This window comes from Tupaia chinensis, unplaced genomic scaffold (genome assembly GCF_000334495.1).
Source record: "Tupaia chinensis unplaced genomic scaffold, TupChi_1.0 Scaffold142716_1, whole genome shotgun sequence".
In the NCBI taxonomy this organism is placed as follows: domain Eukaryota; kingdom Metazoa; phylum Chordata; class Mammalia; order Scandentia; family Tupaiidae; genus Tupaia; species Tupaia belangeri.
In genome coordinates, this window is record NW_006202562.1 from 2,180,315 (window position 1) to 2,203,102 (window position 22,788).

The 22,788-nt window shown below is 42.4% G+C and overlaps 1 protein-coding gene across 1 annotated transcript in view; it reads left to right on the forward strand.

The window, feature by feature from the left end:
* Positions 1-22,788, forward strand: part of NAPB (NSF attachment protein beta) — a 55,285-nt gene that overhangs the window by 3,924 nt on the left and 28,573 nt on the right. The window contains exon 2 of the mRNA XM_006163616.2: positions 17,770-17,849. Within this exon, the coding sequence (XP_006163678.1) occupies positions 17,770-17,849 (80 nt within the window). The remainder of the gene's footprint in view (positions 1-17,769; positions 17,850-22,788) is intronic.

Consider the following 22,788-nt stretch of genomic DNA (forward strand, 5'->3'; position numbering starts at 1 on the left):
GGCAATATCCCATTTTTTTGTTTTTTTTTTTTTTTTTTTTTTTTTTTTTTTGGAGAGGTTTTTGCTATAGGGCGCGTGCACTCGCCAGACAGAGAGAGACAAAGAGAGAGAGAAAGCGAGAAATCACCCCCCAGGGGGGATGGTCACGCCACAGTCCCTTCTCCTCCATTCTCCTCTCGGGATCTTGGGCACACACGCACACGCGCCTGGCGTGAGTTTAAGCCACCGGGTCGGGGATGCGAACCGCAGTCGACTATGTGGGAGTCCAGTGACATAGCCATTACGCTAACTGCTGGTCCCATATTCTCTTGCTTTTCAATGTTCCTTGATCTAAGAGCTTAGAAAAAAAGCTGTAATTGCTTGGCACCATGACTTAGTAAAGGAAGCTGCATCGTATATGGCTGGCCCTGTGGCTTGAAAAACACACCAGATGCCTGTTCATCTTTGTCCCAAATCTCAACAGAAGGGAGTAGTGGAGGAGACAGGATTGTGGCGTGGCCACACCTCACTGGTGTTTGCTTTCTTCTCTCCCTCTTCTTTCCTCCTCTGATCAGAGCATGCATCCTGTGGTGATTAAAAAAAATCTATTAGTGTGATGGTATCTATGTAAATTTAATGACAGTCCTACTGGGTTATGTTGAAGTAATTGTGAATCTGTCATTTATGAGTCTTTGAAATATTGGGAGTATTTCTTAAGCATTGTATGCTGTTAATCAGTACTCTTTTTTTTTAAAGAATTATTTATTTATTTCCATTTGTTATTGTTATTTTTTTCTTTATTTGACGAGAGAGACAGAGAGACAGAGAAGAGAAAGGGAAAGGGAGAAGGCAAGCCAGGTCCAGGACTTGAACCATGGTTGGCCATGTGGGAATCTAGCGTCCTTATCCACCATACCACCTGCTGGCCCCAATTATCAGTACTCTTTACTTAGCTTTATTTTGTCAAAATGTGGTGGGACAGTGTTTCAGTATTTGTAAAACATTTTGTTTTTCCTCAGAATTAATATACAAATCAGAATGAATTTTTTAAAAAATCGTTAAGCTCAGATTTACTTATGAAGACGGATGGTATAGTGTGATATGTGTGTGTGTGTGTGTGTGTGTGTGTGTGTGTGTGTGTATCCTAGAAATAAGGTAACCTGTATGTCAGGTAATTATTTGTTATATCTGTATTACATAAGAAACATAATAATTATGCCTTACATGCAAGTATCTGTTTTCTAGTTTTTTTGCCATGGAGTATGTGTGTTCACTAGAAAGAGACAGATAAAGTGAGAAATCATCCCACAGGGGTAATGGCCATGCCACAATCTCCTCCACTCGGCTGGGATTTTAGGCTCGCACGGGATCCTTGTATTGAACAGTTGTTTTAACCGCTATGCCACCTGCTGGCCTTAGATGTGCTTTTGAAGTATAGTTGCCTCATTTACTAGTTTAATGATTATAGCCTAGTAGAGTGTATGCAGAGTTTCTGGTTTATCGGTTTTTTGTTTGTTTGTTTGTTTGTTTTGTTGTTGTTTGTTTGTTTGCTTTTTTTAAAAAATATTCACACAGGAAGAGGGACAGAATCTGCTTTTCAGGGTGTATGGGAGTGAGGTGCCATGATGCTTACTCATCTGCACAGAGTTGTATCACTATTAATTACAATAGTTTGTTTTCTCATTTTAGGTCACGTTACATTTTGGGTATCAAATGAGAAGCCATTAACATAGCTACCCTTTCCTGTTTGTGTTTTCGTGGTATTCATCAGATAGCTGTTATTTTTTCTGTGTGCTCAGTGAGGTCTGCTCTGTCAGAAGGTGTAGCGTTGCCGTTGCTTAGATAGGGAGGTCCAGTGGTGCGTGAGCACTTGGGGTCAGTCCTGTTCTGTTGTGGTGGCCCGGCACCTCACCGGGCTCATGGCATGCAGCAGGCCTTGCCTTGGTGAGTACTGGGGAGAGAAGGACTATACTAATGCTAATACAAGTGCTGGCTTTTACTTTTGCTGATTTTCAAGAGCAAATGTGTACCAGGTGAAGGGGACTTCCTGGCGCTTCTATTTTTAATTTTCTTTATTATAAACATTGATACATGATAGAAATGTACAAGTTTAGAGATATTTCAGATGAAAAGTAAAGTTCCCCTCGTCTTCCCTTTCCTTAACTTCACTCCTCAAAAGTAGCTATTTTTAACTATCTTTTTAAAGATGGGTACCAACATAATACCAAATAATTCTATGAAACTCTATTTCCTGATTTCTTTATTTTGCACAGTACTGGGGCCAGCACATGGCATAGAGGTTATGTCGCTTGACTTAGACATAGCCAACCAGAGTTCAAATCCCAGCCCCAGACCTGATTGCTTAAAAATCACACTGGGCATGTGTGCCCAAGATTCCAGGAGCACGGAGGAGAAGGGATTGTGGTGTGACCATCCCCTGTGGGAGGTGATTTCTCACTTTCCCTTTCACTGTCTCTGTCTTCCCCCCACACCCTCCAGCGCGCAAACCCTAAGGGAGAAAACCTCTAAAAGAAAAAGATTTTGTGCAGTTTCTTTTGATTCTGTTAAAAATGAGGAATTTATCATAATTTACGTGGCCTTACCTCCTGACTTTACTTACGTTTTTAATCTCTTAATGCTACCTTTTATATGTCAACACATTTTAGCCTGTAATTCTCTAGTTATGCTGAATAATTCTTTTTTTTAAATTTTTTTGGGGGGAGAGGTTTATAGGGCATGTGCGCTCACCAGAAAGACAGAGATAGAAAGCGAGAAATCACCCCCTAGGGGGAATGGCCACACCACAATCCCTTCTCTATTCTCCTCTCGGGATCTTGGGCATGCACGTACACACACGTGCCTGGCATGAGTTTAAGCTACCAGGTCTGGGACGAACCATGGTTGACCACATGGAAGTTTAACAACATAACTGTAACGCTAACTGCTGGTCCCTATGCTGAATAATTCTTTAAGTTAATCAAAACAATTATTTTATACTTTAAAATTTTAATATTTCTCTATTTCTATAGCTTATAGAGTGACTATGAATATATTGTCCAAACTAGGATTTTTGTTGTTGTTGTTTTGGAGAGGTTTCTCGCTATAGGGCGTGTGCGCTCGCCAGACAGACAGAGAGACATAGAGACAGAAAGTGAGAAATCACCCCCCAGGAGGGATGGTCATGCCGCAGTCCCTTCTCCTCCATTCTCCTCTCGGAATCTTGGGCACGCACGCACACGCGCCCGGCGTGAAATTTAAGCCACCCGGTCCAGGACGTGAACCACAGTCGACTACGTGGGAGTCCAGCGACATAGCCATTATGCTAACTGCTGGTTCCCCAAACTAGGATGTTTTTGAGATACAAAAAAATAGGTGTAAACCAAGTGTTCATGTGACTAGGCCACAGATTACCCTGGTTATCCAAGACTTATAACAGTTCTTAGACTTTCACTTTGTGTTCATTTTATTAAATGATTTTCAGTGACTGAAACAGTTCACAGTTACGAAATTTGAGAGTAGAATTTCAAGATGCTAGTTCTTTCTGTTTTTAAGTGATGCTTATGGTAAATAGTGATAACTTATAAAAATCTAACAAATTAATAAATCAATACTTTCTTGGATTAAGGACTATCTTTTTTCATGGTAAGAAAGCATCTGTCAATTCCTCTTTTACTTGGTGTTTTCATTAAGGATTAGTGTGCTTTGAAGGTCTTTTTAGTATCCATGGAGATAAACATGATTTTTCTTTAGTTGTTAATGTGCTAAGTAATGGGTATCCTCATATTGAACAGTTGTTATATTTCTGGATTATAAAGCTCTTTGGATTATAATGTATTATTTTTTAATGGGCTTTATTGGATTCTGATTTACAATTTTTTAATGTGCGAAAAGGAATTTTATAATTATTTTATTACATAACCTATTAGTAAATACACCACATGAGATTTTCATAAATGACAAATGAAGCACGTTTCTGATTCCTCTGAGAACCTTGATGTCATCTGTCTTTTGGGGGGTCCAGTTTACAACATCTGTGATACTGTTCATGAGGATACCAATGGTGCTTAGTAGTAAGGAACATTTTGCTAAGTTGTTCCATCATGGATCCTTGTCCAAGGTGTTCACTTTTCTCTTCTAACCTGGATTTCAGCACTTGATCATGTGTTTCTTCATTATTGTGCACAGGATCTGGTCTAGGGGTAGGTTTTGTGTGTTGATATGGAATGTCCACAGACGGGTGGTAGCACACTCTTGTCCTACCATCAGATGTCAAAGTAAGCTCCACTTTGCAGTTATAGTCATCTGGAAGAGAAGAATACTTAGATTTATGACAAACACAATATAAAGTTCCATTTGGGATGGAAGGAAATGTTTCAAGATGGTTGTCTTTGATATCACACATTTATCCCTGTTACTGCCACGGTGAGTCAAGAGGCTTCTTAGGTGTCACAAAAAAAAGTTGTTCCGAAGAGAAATTGCTTTTAAAATCTGCTTTTAGATAAACTGCTTTTCAGTCTTTGACAGATTGTCACTGTGAGCCCACCATCTTGTCTTCCTGATTTACATTTTTTAATTGATTTTATAAATCTTTTGTGTAGTCTTTATCAGGTTGAAGTATTGATGTTAACAACTGCCTCATAAAAAGAATTTAGGGGACCATCAGGTGGCTTGGTGATTAAGGTGCTGGATTCCCACGGCCGACTATAGTTGAAGTCTCAGACCCGGTGGCTTAAAAATCTTACTGGGCACGTGTGCATGCATGCCCAAAATCCCTAGAGGAAAGTGGAGGAGAAGGGATTATGGTGTGGCCATCTTCCCTGGGGGTGATTTCTCACTTGCCCTTTTATTTTCTTCTAGTGAGGAACATGCCCTATAGCAACTATCTAAAGAAAGAGAATTTGGAAATTTTTCTTTGTTCCTAGACTCTGGCCTTTGAAGGTTCAAGTGGGATCTACTTAATACTGTAACTACTGGACTTTTGGGTGGTTATTTTTTGGTAACTTACTTTTTCTTTCTCTGGAATTTGGAATGTTTAAACTTTCTATTTCTATTGAAGTTAGTTTTGGTAAAATTGTACTTTAGGAGGAAATTATTCATTTCATCCAAGTGGCTTTTTTGTTTGCTTGTTTGTTTTGTGAGGGAGAATTTTGCTATAGATCACATGCGCTTACCAGAGAGACAGAAAGCGAGAAATCATCCTCCCTGGGAAATGGCCAGAGAGATGCTAGTCCCTACAAATAAATTTTTGAAAACTCAGGTGAATTTTTAAAAACTTAGATGAAAAGAGACCCGCAGATGGTGTAATGGTTATGTCACTGGACTCCCATGTAGTTGACCACCGTTCAAGTCCTGGACACAGCAGCATAAAAGACACACTGGGCATGTGTGCGTGCATGCCCAAAATCCCAAGAGGAAAGAGAAGGGATTGTGGGACCAGCAGGTGGCGTGGTGGTTAAGACTCTAGACACTCCCACGGGCAACCATGGTTGTGGTCTAAGACCTATTGGTTTGCTTTCCCACTTTCTCTCTAGCTCTCTGGTCAAATTAAAAAAATAAAAAGAATGAATAAATAAAATTAAAATAGATAATTCTTAAAAAGAGAGAGAGAGAAGGGATCGTGACATGGCCATCCCCCTGGAAGGGTGATTTCTAATTCTTAAAAAAAGAGAGAGAGAGAAGGGATTGTGACATGGCCATCTCCCCGGAAGGGTGATTTCTCGCATTTTGTCCGTCTGTTTTTCCAGTTAGTGCACATGCCCTATAGCAAAAGTCTCTCAAAAAAAAAAAAATTGTAAGTTATAGAAAGCAGTTCTTTCTTTTATTCTTTCTTTTCTCCTTTTTTTTTTTTTTTTTGAATACTTTTGCCATAGGGCACTTGCACTTGCCAGAGAAGAGAGAGCGAGGGAGGGAAAGTGAGAAATCATTCCCAGATTTCCAGGGGGGATAGCCACTCTGCAATCCCTTTTCCATTCTCTTTTGGGATTTTGGGCACGTGGGCACATGTACTCAGTGTATTTTTCAAGTCACCTGATTTGGGTCTCAAGCTGTGGAGTAGGCTTTGTGAGATCTAGTGTCTTAGCCACCACTCAAGAACAATCTTTTATGACTTTTAAAAATCTTCAGTTTCGGGAACCAGCAGTTAGCGTAATGGCTATGTCGCTGGACTCCCACGTAGTCGACCGCGGTTCGCATCCCGGACCTGGTGGCTTAAAACTCACGCTGGGCGCGTGTGCGTGCGTGCCCAAGATCCCGAGAGGAGAATGGAGGAGAAGGGATTGCGGCGTGACCATCCCCCCTGGGGGGGTGATTTCTCGCTTTCTGTCTCTATGTCTCTCTCTGTCTGTCTGGCGAGCGCATGCGCCCTACAGTGAAAATCTCTCAAAAACAAAACAAAACAAAACTTCAGTTTCAATAGTTATTTCCTTCTTACCCCTTCTTCTTCTTCTTTTTTTTTTTTGTACCTCTGTGTTTCTTTTCTTCTTGGTTCTTTTCCTCTAAACAACCAGTTATTTTGATTTAATCTATTGGTTTTATATTGTCTGACTTACTAATTTCTGCTTATACTTTTGTTGTTGTTTTGGCTTTCTTTTGTTGGGAGTAGGGTGTTACGTACTTCCTATTGTTTTGTTTGACTGAATCCAAGTATTCATGGCTATGAATTTTTCTTTAAAACTACTTTAGTTATAATCTATAGATCCTGATGTATAATGTCTTTATTTTAGTTTGTTTCTCCTCTGATCCAAGAGTTGTTTAAGGATTTTATTCCAGGTAGAATTTCTTTTTTTGTATATTAATTTGTAGTTTATTTCATTATGATCAGAGAACGTACTAAGCTTTTCTTTGTCACCTAATTATGGTTGGTGTTCATGAATAGTACAGACATACTTTAGGAGGTAGATAGTCTCTTAGCAGGGTTTGATAGAAATTCTTAAAATGTATTGTTGATTATGTTGTGTCTTTCATGTCTGTATTTTTTGTCCTTTTGATCTGCTTTGGACTGAAAGGAGTGCACTAATGCCTTATTGACAAGTGTATCTCTGTCTTGCATCTCTTGTAGTTTCTGCCTTATAAAGCTGATTGACTATCGCCTTTAGGTACAAAGGTCTTCACAATTTACATAATTTTATTATGAATTGTATCTTTAGCTTTACGAGTGAACTTCTTTATCCCATTTAATGCTCTCCAGCCCAGATTCTGCTTTGTCTGATTCCAGGGGAACAGCCCCTCCTTTCTTATTGCTCGTAAGTATTATCTGGGGCTGTCTTATGTAAGAGGATCATACATTTTTCCAGTTGACATGTTCCCTGTGCTGCCCAGCCCCTCCCCCTGCCGCCTGGAGCCACTCGTGGCCAATGGCCACGTGACGGACTTTGATGATATGAGTGGAAGAGATATGCTCTCCATCCAAGCAGAAGTACAGGGCTCTGTGCTGGCTTGGGCAGTCTGGGATGTTTCACAGTAGCCTATTATGAGTCAGTTTTCCCAGCCCGTGGTAAGCCTGTTCAGTATTAGGTTTGGGTATTCTTTAGTTTCCATAACATTTTCTGAGATTCTAGTTGTAACTATTCCATTTCAATGGATATTTTTCCATCCCGTTTGCAGTTATATGGATGTTGGCCCTTTGCCTGTCCTCTATATCAGATTTTCTCCAGTACTTTTCCCTTCATTTCATTTTCATTCTCTTGGCCTTCTTCATTTTCCTCCTCAAGGTTAGTAGTATCTGTTTTTTTACTAATGTACTGGGCTGTCGGAAAAGTCGCATTTTTGCATAGAAAACTTGAAAAAACAACGTCATGACTTTTCCAACGACCCAGTGTGTGATACCTAAGATTTCATTTGTGAGTTACTGTCTTTTCTGAAATACGAGTTCATCTCATTTTTCTCTTTCCTTCTGAGTTTCTGAATTTCTAACTTACGGTATACTTTCCTATCTGCAAATTTTCATTTAATTGTATATTTTTAATTTAATTTTAATTATTATTCAGTTTTTACCAGCGAGAGCGAGAAGGCAAGCTGCCAGGTCCAGGACTCGTACTACAGTCGGCCATGTGGGAGTCCAGTGCCTTAACCACCACACCGCTTGCTGGCCCCACTTAATTATATTTGAATCATATTGGATTATTGTTTTCCTCTGCTTTGTAGTTGTTTGGAGAAACACTTTCTTTGTCAACTAAAAATTTTTATTCTTCATATATATTAGCTTTATATATATTCTAGTTCTCTGTTGCTTAATAGTGAAATACCTGAAACTTGGTGATTTGTAAGTAGAGGTTTATTTGGCTTATGGTTTTGGAGGTCCAAGGTCAAGGGACCACGTCTGGTGACACGGTCTTCTTACTGGTGAGTAACATGGGGACAGCATCACGTGACAAGACAGAGCAAGAGCAGGTGTGTCTGTGTCTGTGAATCTGCATCGCTCCTTCACCTTGCAAGGCTTCAATCCCAGAGGTCCCACCTCTTAACCCCGTAATTTGATTTTCACCCTCTTATTTCCATCACAACCAAATGCTGTCGTGAATTTGGGGACACACATTTAATCCATAGCATTGCTTCCCTTTCTGGTTCCGAGTACTGTGGTACTCCCTGGGCCACAGTAGTATATTTCTGTGGAGGCGGGGGGACCACAGGTGTTGTCATTTCAGTGCTTTCTTCTGTTGGTGCAGGTAAGTACAGTTCTTTATTGAATGGTTTGATGGAGGGGTCAGTGGGGACTTACATCCCACTCCGTCGTCCTCTTTATTTGGGAAGACTCCGAGCAGTGCGGTGTCCTCTGGGGGCTGCCACCTCTGGCCTGTCCCATCCTTTCAGTTCCACGGGCTCTGGCCCTCCAGGCCGTACACCTGCTCTCTGTGTTTCCCCACCCCAGTGGGGCCCTTCCTTGCTGGCCATTACTGTCCCTGAGCCACCACTGGGAGCATTGAAAGGCCCAGCCACATCCCCTCTTGTGCCATTCCAGTAGGGACTGTGTTGCTAGATCATCTAATCACGTGTTTTTATTTCCCAATTACGTTTAAGTGGAATGCTGAATTCTGTCTCCTAGTTTTGCAGAAGGCATGGGTTATGGGTGATTGTATTTATTTACTCTCTACTGTTCTGTGTGGTTTTTGGATGATGCATGGACCAATTTGTGTGTTTAAACAGTCACCATTCCTTTGGGAATCACAGGGCTCATCAATATTTTTTATAGGTTGAAAGTCAATTTAAAAACTACTGTTGGCAAGTCAGGTTGTGTACAATAGTCATTTTTTAGTTTATCCAGTAATTACTATTTTTGACTTTCTCAGATATTTAAATATCTTGGTTTTATTTTATTAATAGGGGCAAACCCTACGTATTTCCTCTCTTTAAGGGAAGTGACTACTTCCCATATCAAGTTGAGATGTTAAGATTAGCGCCAAAATAAAGTTCAGCTAACTTACTTTGACATACCTGTCCTGAGAAACTTAATTTCAGAGCATTGGATCAGCCAACGTCATAGTTCAACTTGCGCACGTGGGGCTTGAAAGGTACGCAGAGCGCATGTGCATGTATGCCCAGAATCCTGACCGGAGGAGGGAGAGAAGGGCTTGTAGTGTGATCATGCCCCATGGGAGGTGCCTCCCTACCCGTCTTCTATCACTCTGTTAGGTTCATGAACCTGGAACCAGCAGTTAGCGTAATGGCTATGTTGCTGGACTCCCATGTAGTCAACTACGGTTCGAGTCCCGGACCCAGTGGCTTAAAACTCACTCCAGGCGTGTGTGTGTGTACGTGTGTACGTGCGTGCCCAAGATTCTGAGAGGAGAATGGAAGAAAAGGGATTGCTGCGTGGTTATCCTCCCCGGGGGGTGATTTCTCGCTTTCTGTCTCTGTCTGTTTCTGTCTGTCTGGCAAGTGCACATGCCCTATAGCAAAAAGCTCTCAAAAAAACAGAGACAAAAAAAGTTCATGAACCCTCTAGAAACCTCCCTGCAGTTTTTTTTTTCAGAAAATTATTTTAAATACATATTTTTGTTAGACTGTCCTTAAATGTCTCGGATTTCTCTGAGAAAGTTTTTTTCTTAAATAAACAAATAAAATGAAAAGCGCTCAGAAATTTGAATCCAGGAGTCTAAGGCAGAGCACAGAGACCGTGTTCCCCTTGCTGGCGTAGTGCCTGCTGGCCTGGCCTGGCCGAATTTTCTTTGTGTCCTCCCTGGGGGAGGAGGCCCTAGAAGCAGGCACTGGTGCTGCCAGCACTTGTTTGTAGGTCAGCACTCTGACCGAAGCCTGTGCCCCGGACCTTTCTGCTGCACCTCGGGTTCCTGTATATGGAAAAGAAAAACAAGGGACCGTCGAATGCTGCTTCAATCTGGGTGCAGCTTTTGGTGTAAGAATTCACATTAGTATGCTGGAGAGTTCTCTCCCTCTTCCCTTTCTAAAATTTCCCACTGGGGCCTCCGCCCCTCTCCTACTGTAGACATCTCTAATTCCAGTGTCACCTGACAGAAATTTGATTGTTTCAAAATAAATTCAGTTGGAAGGATAACGTTTATCTAAGAAAACCTCAAGCTTTTAGAATATGGAGATTACAGAAATGAGGCATCATATGAAAATTAATTGCTGGACCAGCCTGTGTCATGGTTGAGGTGGCTGGATCCCACATGGCAAGAAAATCTTTAAAAATGTTGTTGTGACAGATCTTTCCATTAGACACTAAGCAGTCAGCATTGCCATTGGGGTCTATGCCCCGAGCCTGTGCTGGGCCTTCTCTCCAGAATGTCGGTCAGGGTGTAGGAGACCTGCTGGAAAGTAACGAGAAGGAGCTGTCCCGTTTTGTGGGCGTTCCCCCCATGAGCCCAGCACTGCCAATGGTGATCCCTGTTTTCAGCCCCTTACCAGGGCCTGGTACCCTGATAATAAAGCTCGGTTTTCTCTGTGGCTTGGCATACTCACCACCCCACCCATCATTGTCACTTTTTGTGATGTTCCCTCCTCGTATCCTGTGACTTTAGAGACTGCTTTATTCTGCCTGAGCATTTGTCACCTTTTTCTTTTGGGTACATCTCGTGATGTGCGTGCCATTAGTTCCCACAATTGTACTTTAATGTCTCCTTCCTCCCACCCACAGTTTTAAAATAGCACATACTGTAGTTGCCAGTGTTTTACAGTGCTCCCAAATAATTGTGATCCAGGAAGAGGAAAAATCAAGGCTAGATTGTTTGAGGATTTATTGTTTTCTCAGCTCTGCTGTGCACAGGCTCCTGGAGGGACACGTGGCTTGCTGTGTTTCCCCAGTGAGTTGGGGCAGCTGGATGCACCCTCGGAAATGTTGATGTTCTTTCCTCCACATTCTGACCTCCTTGTGGTCAAGAAATGTCTTCCCTTAGGGTGTCTTCTCATTTACTGATCTAGATCAGTGTTTCCTGAGTAAGTATGGTCAAGAAGAGAAGCGAGTCCACCCTGCCCCATCACCGACAGGTGGTCCGGTGGTGACGGTTCCTGTGCAGGCTAGTCGGTATTTCCATTCATGGGGAAGAAAGTTTTTCTTCAATGCCAGAATCCCCCAAAATAGATTAATTTAGCTTTCTTGATGCCATTTTAGTGCCATGTACCTGTGAACTATCATTTTATAACAGATCCCCTCACAGAATCTTAATTTCTGTTGTCAAGGATCTTCTGCCCCACACACTCTGCATATTTGTCCTTAAAATGTATAAATGGTCAATCTCATATGTAGAAAACAGAATAAGCATTTGGGGGGAATCTCCAGACCACATTTTTGGTGATATTTTAGTCATGTTCTGTTCTGACAAGTGAATTTTCTCTGGTGTCTTTCAGAAAGGAACACTTCAGATGGTTTTGTTTTGGTGAGGTGAGGGTCTCAGTCGAGCAGGGTTCACTCAGTGTTTTTATAAAGATCGCTGAACTTGATTGACCTTAAGTGAGACATTGATCTCCAAGTACCATTTTGTATTATGCAAAACAGAGGGAGTGTTTTTCTTGGTTGTTGTGGTAATGAACAGGGCATAATATCTGTGGAAATAGCTAGCACAAAACAATATAGCAGAATGTAGGCGTTCTGTTATTCCAGGCTGTATCTGTCCCTGAAAATAATAGGATAAAGTACATCTCGACTAAGCTAGTTTTATTTGGAAACCTTTAATAAGAACGATTGCACTCTAATTACAGTTCAGGGTTCCTGGTACTCTAGAAAAATAAGACACAAGGAAGGGGCAAGCATTTGTTAGTTCTACAGAGCTATGGCTAAGCTGGTTAGGAACATTCCATTGGGTAAACGTACTAGTTAATAGATTTTTTGTAAATATATAAATTTGAAGTTCTGAGAGAAAGCTTTTGCTGATACTCCCCTTTGGTATAGCTCGTTGTCACCCTGTTATTCACCATGTGACAAAGTTCCTACAAGTTTCTTGTTTTGTTTTTGTTTTTTCTTTTTTTGGAGAGTTTTTTTTGCTATAGGGCGCGTGCGCTCGCCAGACAGACAGAGAGAGACATAGAAACAGAAAGCGAGAAATCACCCCCCAGGGGGGGTGGCCACGCCGCAATCCCTTCTCCTCCATTCTCCTCTCGGGATCTTGGGCACGCACGCACACGCACCCTGCATGAGTTTTAAGCCACCGGGTCCGGGACGCGAACCATGGTCGACTACGTGGGAGTCCAGAGACATAGTCATTGCGCTAACTGCCAGTTCCCTTGTTTTTGGGGTTGGGTAACAGCTTTACTGAGATAAATTCACACAGCATACAGTTTAATTCAGTGGTTTCAGCATATTACCAGAACTATAACCATCACAACAATTTTGGCACATTACCCCAAAGAAATCTTGTACCTCTTAACTGCTGCTCCCCCATTCTCCCCCTTTCTCTCAGCCCTAGGTGTCTTGTCCCTTTGTGTTGTACATAATTCTTGTGACTGCAAAATTCATAAAGAACAAACATTTATTTCTCATCTCTCACCGTTTCAGAATCTGAGAAGTCCAAAATGAGGGCTCAGGCAATCTGTTGTCTGGTGAGGGACTTCTCGTTTTGTCCTCACATGGTGGAAGATGGAAGGGGGAAGAGGACAGGCCTTGTATCATCACCAGGCAGGAGAATGAAAGAGAACCATTCCCACAAGCCCCTTTGTAGTGGCATTAATCCATTGAGATGACCGAGCCCTCTTGACCTGAAGCACCCCCATTACACTTGTTACCCCCCACAGTGACATTGGGGACTAACTTTCAGCATGGGTTTTGGATGGTATGCTAGTCAGGGTTCTCTAGGGATACAGAACCAGCAGGGTGTGTATAGCTGTGTAAGAGGGGGTTTACCAGGGAGTCAGCTCAGGTAGTTATGGTAGCTGAGAAGTCCCAGGTAGGCTGTCTGCGAGGCAGAGGTCCTGGATTCCTATGGTGTGGATCAGTCAGGTCCTAAGGCCCAGAGGCAGGGAAGCTGATGATGTAACTCTGTCCGAGAATGGAAGCTTGAGATCCTGCGGTGGGGAGGGGAGCTGGTGTAAGTCTTGGAGTCCAAAGACGGATGAGTTCTCATGTCCCGGGCAACAGAAGAAGTCTGTCCTGCTGTCTCACAGAGACCTTCGTTGTCTTCTGTATTGATTCTTTCTGGATTCCATGTTCATTGGATCATGGATCATGCTCATCCCAAAATGAGGATGTGTATTCCGTCTCTAGCCTACTTGGAATTTGATGTAATTCCTTCTGGAAGCACTTGTATGTGCCGCGGGGAACATGGTGCTGCGGGGGTGATCAAAGCCAGCACCCAGGGCGGGACACGGGTTCCTTTCCGCAGTTCATGGAGAATTAGACACAGATGTAGGCACACAGTGGAGTTTATTGGGAGAGAAGGGAGAGCCGCGCTTCCAAGCCGATAGTGGGGATGTGGGCCCTGAGTGGGTTGCCCCTTGGAGTTGGGCTGAGGGGCTTTATCTGTGCTTGTTCCCAGGTGGTGCATGCATTCCCTCGTGGCGGTGGTCGGGGGCATGTCACATCCAGGATGGGTTTGGTTATTTTTCCTAATTTTGGAGTGGGTACACAAGGAGACTCTCTTGGCCTAAAAGCTTTGGGCTATAAAATGGGATTATGTTTTTCCTGGAGTGTGATGAGACCAGAAAAAAGTCTTTTGTCTTAGGTCAGTCATTAGGCCACTGCTGCAAACTGTTAGGTGAGCAGACAGTTCAGTGAGAGCTGAGCTATTGTGTCTCCCCCCAAACGTAGCCGTTCTATAATTTCACCCTGGCCTGTACTCTGACTACATTCTTAGGATCCCCGTCTTTTACCTTACATGGGTCTTCATAAGGAAGTAGTGGTTAATGGTCATAAGAAATCTTTTTTCTTTTTGGAGAGGTTTTTGCTATACGGCGTGAGTGCTCGCCAGAAAGACAGCAAGAGACAGACAGAAAGTGAGAACTCACCACCACCACCCCCCGAGAGGGGGCACATCGCAGTCCCTTCTCCATTCTCCTCCCAGAATCTTGGGAACACACAGACATATGCATGGTGTGAGTTTAAGTTACCGGGTCCAGGACTCCAACCACGATCACCTACGTGGGAGTCCAGCAACATATCATTATACTAACTGCTGGTCCCACAAGAAATCTTATATCATTAGGCCTTTTAGCACTAATTATAGTCCATACTGGCTAGTCTTGCATTTTTGGGGGTGTGGGTAAGATTGTCTCTTGGCCCCAAGCATGGTCGTCTTAGAGTGGACCATTTTCTGAACTCTTAACTTTTCATGCATTTAAGCTCATTGGCCTGAGCACTTAAAATTCCAAACTTAGGAATTGGTCTGTCTTGAGACCTTGCCTCTTATTAATTATTTTGCTTGTATGCCTCAAAAGTACAGTATAGAGTGGCCGGCAGGTGGCATGGTGGTTAGGGGCACTGGACTCCCACATGGTCAACCATGGTTCAAGTCCTGGATCTGGTGGCTTGCTTTCTCACTTTCTTTACTTCTCTCTCTCTCACTCTATCCCTCTCTAGTCGAATTCAAATAAATAAATACATAAAGTTAAATAATTCTTTAAAACAATAGTTTGAATCACTTTTTTTTTTTTTTTAAGTACAATATGGTTAATTGGTGAGAGGGACAGAGATCAGAAAGGAAAGTTGTTCTTCCATCAGGTTATAGTGGGCTCAGACTGGTTTTGGGTAGACTGTCTGGTTTGGGGGTCTCCCAGAGTCATAGTCAGTGCTCCATGGTTTTTGTTTTTGTTTTTGTTTGGAGAGGTTTTTGCTATAGGGCATGTGCACTCGCCAGAAAGACAGAGAGAGACAGAGAGACAGAAAGTGAGAAATCTTCCCCCAGGGGAGTTGGCCACGCCACAATCCTTTCTTCTCTATTCTCCTCTCGGGATCTTGGGCACACACGCCCACATGCCCAGTGTGAGTTTAAGCCATCGAATCTGGGACTTGAACCATAGTCGACTACAGGGGAGTTCAGCGACATAGCCATTATGCCAACTGCTGGTCCCAGTACTCCATCTTGACCCCCCTATTTTCCCTTACTGCCTAGCCTGAATAGCCTCTATCTCACTTGGACATACTGAGAATAATGCTTTCTGCAGATATTCCTTAGTCCATTCAAGTTGAAACCAAAAGTAACCATCACAGAGGTGACAGAACATTCAGGCCATAGCCCTACGCAACTCTGATTTGTTTTCTGTCTCTGTAGATTGGCCTGCCTCTGTGCCTGTCATACACAGTAGTCCCCTCTTATCATCGGGGGATGTGTTCCAAGATTACCCGTGGCTGCCTGAAACTGCACACAGTGCCAAACCCTATTTATGCTGTTTTTTCTGTACATCAATACTTACAATAACATTAATCTGGCCCAGTAAGAGATCGACAGAAGTGATAGACTAGTGTGACAGTGTACTGTAATGAAAGTTAACGGGTTTTTCTCTCTCACTCAAAATATGTTATTGTACTGTACTCTCCTACTTTCGGGCCTCTGTTGACTGTGGTAAACTAAAGCCGAGGAAATCAAAACTGCAGACAAGGGGGAGCACTGTGCCTGGCACCTTTGCCTTAGCGTAGTATTTCGGAGGCATGTTGTAGCGTGTTATCAGAACTTTTGCCACACACTAGGGTGTGTGAGCTTGCCTGAGAGAGGGAGGAGAGAGAGAGCGTATACTATGACTTGGTTTTCCTTTGATTATTTTACATTTATAGTATAGATAAGATAGATAAATGCCCCCCCCCTTTTTTTTGGAGAGGTTTTTGCTATATGGCATGTGCGCTCCCCAGACCAATAGAGAGACAGAGAGACAGAAAGCCAGAAATCATCCCCCGGGAGGATGCCATGCTGCAATCCCTTCTCCTCCCCTCTCTTCTCGATATCTTGGGCACGCACGCACGTGCGCCTGGTATGAGTTTTAAGCCACCGGGTCTGGGACTTGAACTACGAACTACATGGGAGTCCAGCAACATAGCCATTACGCTAACTGCAGGTCCCAGATAAATGCCTTTCCTAGAGGGGCCTTAGCTTAGTAAAATCAAGGATGAGAAAGCATTTCCAGGATTCCAACAGCAGGGAGAGGTAGAGCAGGAGAGACTGTGGCGTGACCATTACCCATGCAGGTGCTCTTTTTCACATCCCCGTCCCACTGCAAGTGCACACATCCTCTGGCAAATTTTTTTTTTAAAGAATTACTTATTTATTTCCATTAGTTATTGTTATTTTTTTTTTCTTTATTTGACGAGAGAGAGAGAGAAAGAGAAAAAGGGAAAGTGAGAAAGCAAGCCACCAGGTCCAGGACTTGAACCGTGGTTGGCCATGTGGGAATCCAGTGCCCTTATCCGCCACACCACCTGCTGGCTTCCCTCTGGCAAATTTTTAAAAAATAAAGAAATAACGCTACCCTTCATTGGGATCAGCTATCTGGTAAAGAACTTTACAGAACTGATTATATTCAAATAGCAGTGAGATGCCTTCCTTGGGATGTTGTAAAATGCATTTCTGCACAGGGAAAAGGGCTGGACCCTGAGGCCCTTTCCACTTTGGAGAAGGTCTCACTTCTCCTGGAGCTGCAGATCCTACAGCCATAGAACAGCTTGGTACCTTCTTGTATGTTCTGGCTTCAGGTTTGTTTTTATTTTTAAGTCTGAGTAACCACAGTGGTAAACTCATCAAAAATAGCAGGGGAAAAGTATCTTTATCCTTTAAAACTTTTTTTTTTGGAGAGGGTTTTTTTTTTTTTGTTTGTTTGTTTGTTTTTGCTATAGGGCGTGTGCGCTCCCCAGACAGACAGAGAGAGACATAGAGACAGAAAGTGAGAAAGCCCCCCCCAGAGGGATGGTCACGCCGCAATCCCTTCTCCTCCATTCTCCTCTCGGGATCTTGGGCACGCACGCACACGCATCCGGCGTGAGTTTTAAGCCACCGGGTCTGGGATGCGAACCACAGTCGACTACGTGGGAGTCCAGTGACATAGCCATTTGCTAACTGCTGGTTCCCTATCCTTTAAAACTTAATCTCCGTTGAGAAATTACTCAGAATGATATAAAACTTTTGAGTTTTTATACCTAGAAAGGACTCTGGCTGGGCCAGCAGGTGGTGTGGTGGTTAAGGGTGCTGGACTCCCACATGGCCAACCTTGGTTTGAATCCCGGAACTGGTACTTGCTTTCTCTCTTTCTCTCTGTTCCTCTCTGGTCAAATTTAAATAAATAAATTAAATTAAATAATTAAAAAAAAAAAGGACTCTGGCTAAGAATGCAGACTTTGAGTTCATCCAGATCTGAGGGAGAGAGAATTAAGTGTGTGGATGGTGATTATAATACAATTAACCTCCTCTTTAATTTTTTTATCAGAGGAAACACAAGAATAGAAGAGGCTTGTGAAATGTATACCAGAGCTGCAAATATGTTCAAGATGGCTAAGAATTGGAGTGGTATGTACAAAGCTTTTATTTGTTTGCTTTTCAGGGAAATACTTGAAAATATTTTGAAGGAGGAGATGACTGTATTTCCCCTAAAAGAGCAGAGCTCTGCCTGAGAGACAGGACGTAGAGCTAAATAACTGGTGTGGTTGTGTGTGCTGGGACTAAGGACCAAAGTCTTAGAGAACTAAGCTTGAAAACCTGCCTGTAAGTTTAAGGATAGAGACAGTGTCTGTTAACAATTTCTATAAAAGTCATCTAATACAGCATGCATGTGGTAACCACAAAGTTAAAATTGGCCTCGGCAGGTGGTTGAGGCACTGGACTCCACATGGCCGACCACAGTTCAAGTCCTGGACCTGGTGACCCGAAAATCACAACAAATATATAATGTTTAAACATGTTTTTTAAAAAGAGTTAAAATTACTGAGACTAGCAGTTGATATAATGGTTATGTTACTGACTCCCACGTAGTCACCCAGTGTTCGAGTTCTGGACCTGGTGGCTTAAAACTCATGCCAGGAACGTGTGTGTGCATGCTCAAGATTCCAAGAGGAGAATGGAAGAGAAGTGACTGTGGCATGGCCATCCTCCCTGGGGGATGATTTCTCATTTTCTGTCTTTCCATTTCTCTCTCTCTCACTTGCTCTCTCCATTGAGCACACACGTTCTATGGCAAAAATCTCTCTAAAAAATACAAAGTTAAAATTACTTGGAATTATAAAGGCTAACCTTTGTTTCTTACATTAAGGAATGAAAGTTGGAATAAAACACTGGAGATGAATATGGTAAATATAAGGTGTCTTCATAAAGTTCCTAGAATATGCATGTTGGAAAAAAACAAAGCAAAGTTTTCAAAAATTTTTGCACCAAAATAAGCTTATACTGTGATTGCATTTTCCATGAACTTGTGGAAGTCCCCTTATAGTCACACCTGTTTCCTTTACCTTTGCATTGACTGAGCATTTCTGACCATTCTCTGCTCTGAGATAACTGATGGTGGTTCCACTGAGCACCGTGGTGATTGGGGTGTTTTTTACATAAACCTCAGTAGACCCATTGCTATTTTTTTAAAGTAATGCTTTCTACCCAGTAGAATTACACTTTGTTCTGAGGAGGATGGCCTTTTTTTTTTTTGAGAGTTTTTTGCTATAGGGCATGTGCGCTCGCCAGACAGACAGAGACAGAAAGATAGAAAGCAGGAAATCACCCCCCAGGGGGGATGGCCATGCTGCAATCCCTTCTCCTCCATTCTCCTCTTGGGATCTTGGGCACGCAGCACACGCGCCCAGCGTGAGTTTAAGCCACCGGCTTCGGGACTCGAACCGTGGTCAACTACGTGGGAGTCTAGCAACATAGCCATTATGCTAACTGCTGGTCCCGAGGATGGCTTTTTTAACATTGATCTGAAAGAAAAATTCATTCTCTTTCCCCTGGAAAAAGAGACTTTGCCTTGCTGGGTTAGGTATCTCTGTAATAGACCAGAGCAGGGGATATGGCTCCAGCCCCTGCTCACAGTTGCTGTGTGACCAAAAATGAGTGTCTTGCCATCTACAAACTGTTTCTCTGCTTTTGAGCTGGGTGGATCTGGAAGGTCCACTCCAGCTCTGAATTTCTTTGTTATGTTTAGTTTAAGTTAGCACCTTAGTTTAAAAAGATAGGTTATATTTCCAAAATGTACTTACGCATGAATGATATTAGGAAAAATGGAGGAGGGAAAAAACGGTCTCAGTATTCCCATCTTTGTTTTGTTCCATAGGTGAAAAGTGATCTTAAAAGACCACTTAATATTTATTTTATCTGGGGAACCAGCAGTTAGCATAATGGCTAGGTCACTGGACTCCCATGTAGTTGAATGCGGTTTGAGTCCCGCACTCGGTGGCTTAAAACTCACACCAGGCGCGTGTGCGCCCAAGACCCTGAGAGGAGAATGGAGAAGGGATTGCGGTGTGGCTATACCCCCTGGGGGTTGATTTCTCACTTTCTGTCTCTCTGTCTCTCTCTGTCTGTCTGGCGAGCACATGCGCCCTATAGCAAAAAAACCTCTCCAAAAAAATAAATAAATAAAAATTTTAAAAATAATAAAAAATATTTATTTTATCTGGTGATCAGATGTCTAGTCTTTGAAATTTTAATTTCAGAGAAGCCGTTTGTCATTTATACAACTGAGGAGGCTTTGTGTAACTCCCCCCTCTCCCCAAGTCATACGTTGCTCTTAGTCTGGCCTCTCGTATCTTCGGGCTATTGTACTTTCCCAGTCTGTGATTTTTGAAGGGGAGTGGGGAAAATTTTTGCTCTAGGGTGTGTGTACTCACCAGAGAGACAGGAAGCAAGAAATCACTCCCCAGAGGGATGGCCATGCCACAATCCCTTCTCCTCCATTCTCTAGGGACTTCGGGCACACATGTACATATGCCCAGCATGAGTTCCAAACCAGGTCTGAGACTTGAACTACGGTTGACCATGTGGGAGTCCATCACCTTAACCACTAAGCCACCTGCTGGCCCCTCCCAGTCGGTTTAATGAAACAACATAACACAAGTCAGGTTAGGTCATATCATTCCAGATACAAGCTGATGTCCTCATGCTGACCTCCGAGGACTGTCTCTTTCTGAAGTCTCTGATCTCTTCCTTTGCCTACTCCTCTGTGTACCGACTCCCTTCTCACAGCTGCTCCACATGCTGTTTTCTCTGTCTGCACTTAAAGCACAGAATGTGGCTGGCTCCCTTCTTTCAAGTTCTTCAAGTGACATGTTCTCGGTGAGACATTCCCTGGCCAACACTTTTAAAATTAGCAGTCTTTTCTTTCCTGGAAACTCACTCCTTTCCCTTTTCCTCAATGGCCTCTCACCTTTTAGCAAAAAATTTTAAATTACATAGTGTTTTATGTTAATTTATGTTTTTATTATCTGGTAGCATTTATTATTGATAGAGTGTAAACCTTAGGTGGCCAGGATGTTTCTGTGTTTTATCTCTGCTGTGTCTCTCAGCCTGGATTGCTACTTGGAACATAGATGCTCATTGTACTTGTTGAACGAATGCATAAATATTAGACTCTTTAAAATTTTATTCAAGCTGCAGGGTGGTGATTATAACACCAGTGTGTTGCTTTAAATATAGTCATTAAAGTTTTTTTAAAAAATAATGATTAAGTGAATTAATTTAATGCTCAGTTTTTGAAATATCATCCTGACAAGTATGAGGCCAAAATTGAGCCTGACAAGTGCTATGACTTCACAGAGGACATTGAGTATCTGTATGTTCCTTTAATGACGCATCCAAGTTTGGAGCAGCCAAGCTGGTATTTGATAGCCATGATTAGAGCAAGTGCCCAGAGTAGAAGTAAGCCAACAGCTAGCTTTGTAACGTGGGAGAACGGAAATGTTATAAAGCCTGGATATGTAGTGTCATTAATCTCATAAAGAAAAGGATGTTCTATTACTGGTTCTGGGACAGTTAAGCATACGGAAACTATTGAAATTGAAATGCTAGCAGGAGATAAAGGATGTAGGTTGTAAAGAAATGAAAACATTTAAGCTTCCTTAACCACAGGTATGCTTTAAGAAAATTGGCATGTAATAATTGAAATAGCCAGCACATTGCACCTGAGTAACCTGAGCCCAACCTCTCAGCACTTTCCTTGAGAGGTTCAAGTTATTACTGTTGGGTCGTCAGAAAAGTCATGACACATTTTTGCATAGAAAAACATAGAAATATATGTCATGACTTTTCTGACAACTGAATACATTCTTCTGAGATAGAGTTCACTAAGTTGTTGTAAATTCTAAAATTGCTACTTGATAGTTAGCTGCTGCCCCAGGTACCCCAGGTGTCCACCCACAGGGACCCCCCCCCCCCCCGGGTTTTTTTTTTTTTTTTTTTTTTTTTTTTTTTTTTTTTTTTTTTTTTTTTTTTTAAATCTTAGTCATTCTGACTGGGTTTAGGTACCCCAGAGAATTTGAATACTTGGTTCTTCTTTTCTGTATAACCCGCAATCCCTCCTCTGAATCTTGGGCACACATGTGCACATGCCCAAAGTGAGCTTCAAGTCACTGGATCCAGGACTCAGACAACAGTCAGCCATGTGGGGGTCCAGAGATGTAACTGCTAGGCCATCTGCTGGCCTTGGGACCCCCAGTCTTAATGATTCACCAATGCCAGTGGGTTCTCCAGTTAAGCGCCATCCCTGGAATCAGCATATAATTTAATTAGTCAGTGCCTGTCTTAGTCTGTTTCTGCTGCTGTAACAAAAATATTTTAGACTGGGTCATGTATAAGCAATAAAAATTTATTGTTCATTGTTCTGGAGGCTGGGAAGTCCAAGATCACGGTACCAGCACATTCATATGGTGAGGATTGCTCTCTGCTTCCATGATAGTACCTTTTGCTGCATTCTCACATAGCAGCAGAGGTGAAGGCTGCTCCCTTCAACCTCTTTAATGAGGGCATTATCTTCATTCATAAGGGTGGAGCTCTCATGAGTTAATCACCTCCTGGAAGTTCTTCCTCTATACTGCTGTCACATTGGACATTAGGTTCCAATGTCTGAATTTTGGAGAGATACCAACATTTTGACATAACAGTACTCATGTCATGCTTGGGGTTAAATATTTTAAAAACTGCTTAAGTAGGTATTCTCTTTATCAGAAACTGAGGCACAGAGCAAGAATTGAACCCAGACAGAGGCTCCAGAGTTCATATTGCCTCTTTGCCCCTGAGGCTTAGAAACCCATGTGGAAAGTACAATACAGTACTTCTGGAGAGGGTCTATGGGTAAAGGAAACAACTAAAGCTTTAACAGTTCTATTTTTTTTCTTTTTTTAATTCTTGGGTTTTTTTTTTGTTTGGTTGGTTGGTTTTTTTTTTTTTTTTTTTGCTATAGGTCACGTGCGCTCGCCAGACAGACAGAGAGAGACAGAGAGACAGAAAGCGAGAAATCACCCCCCCAGGG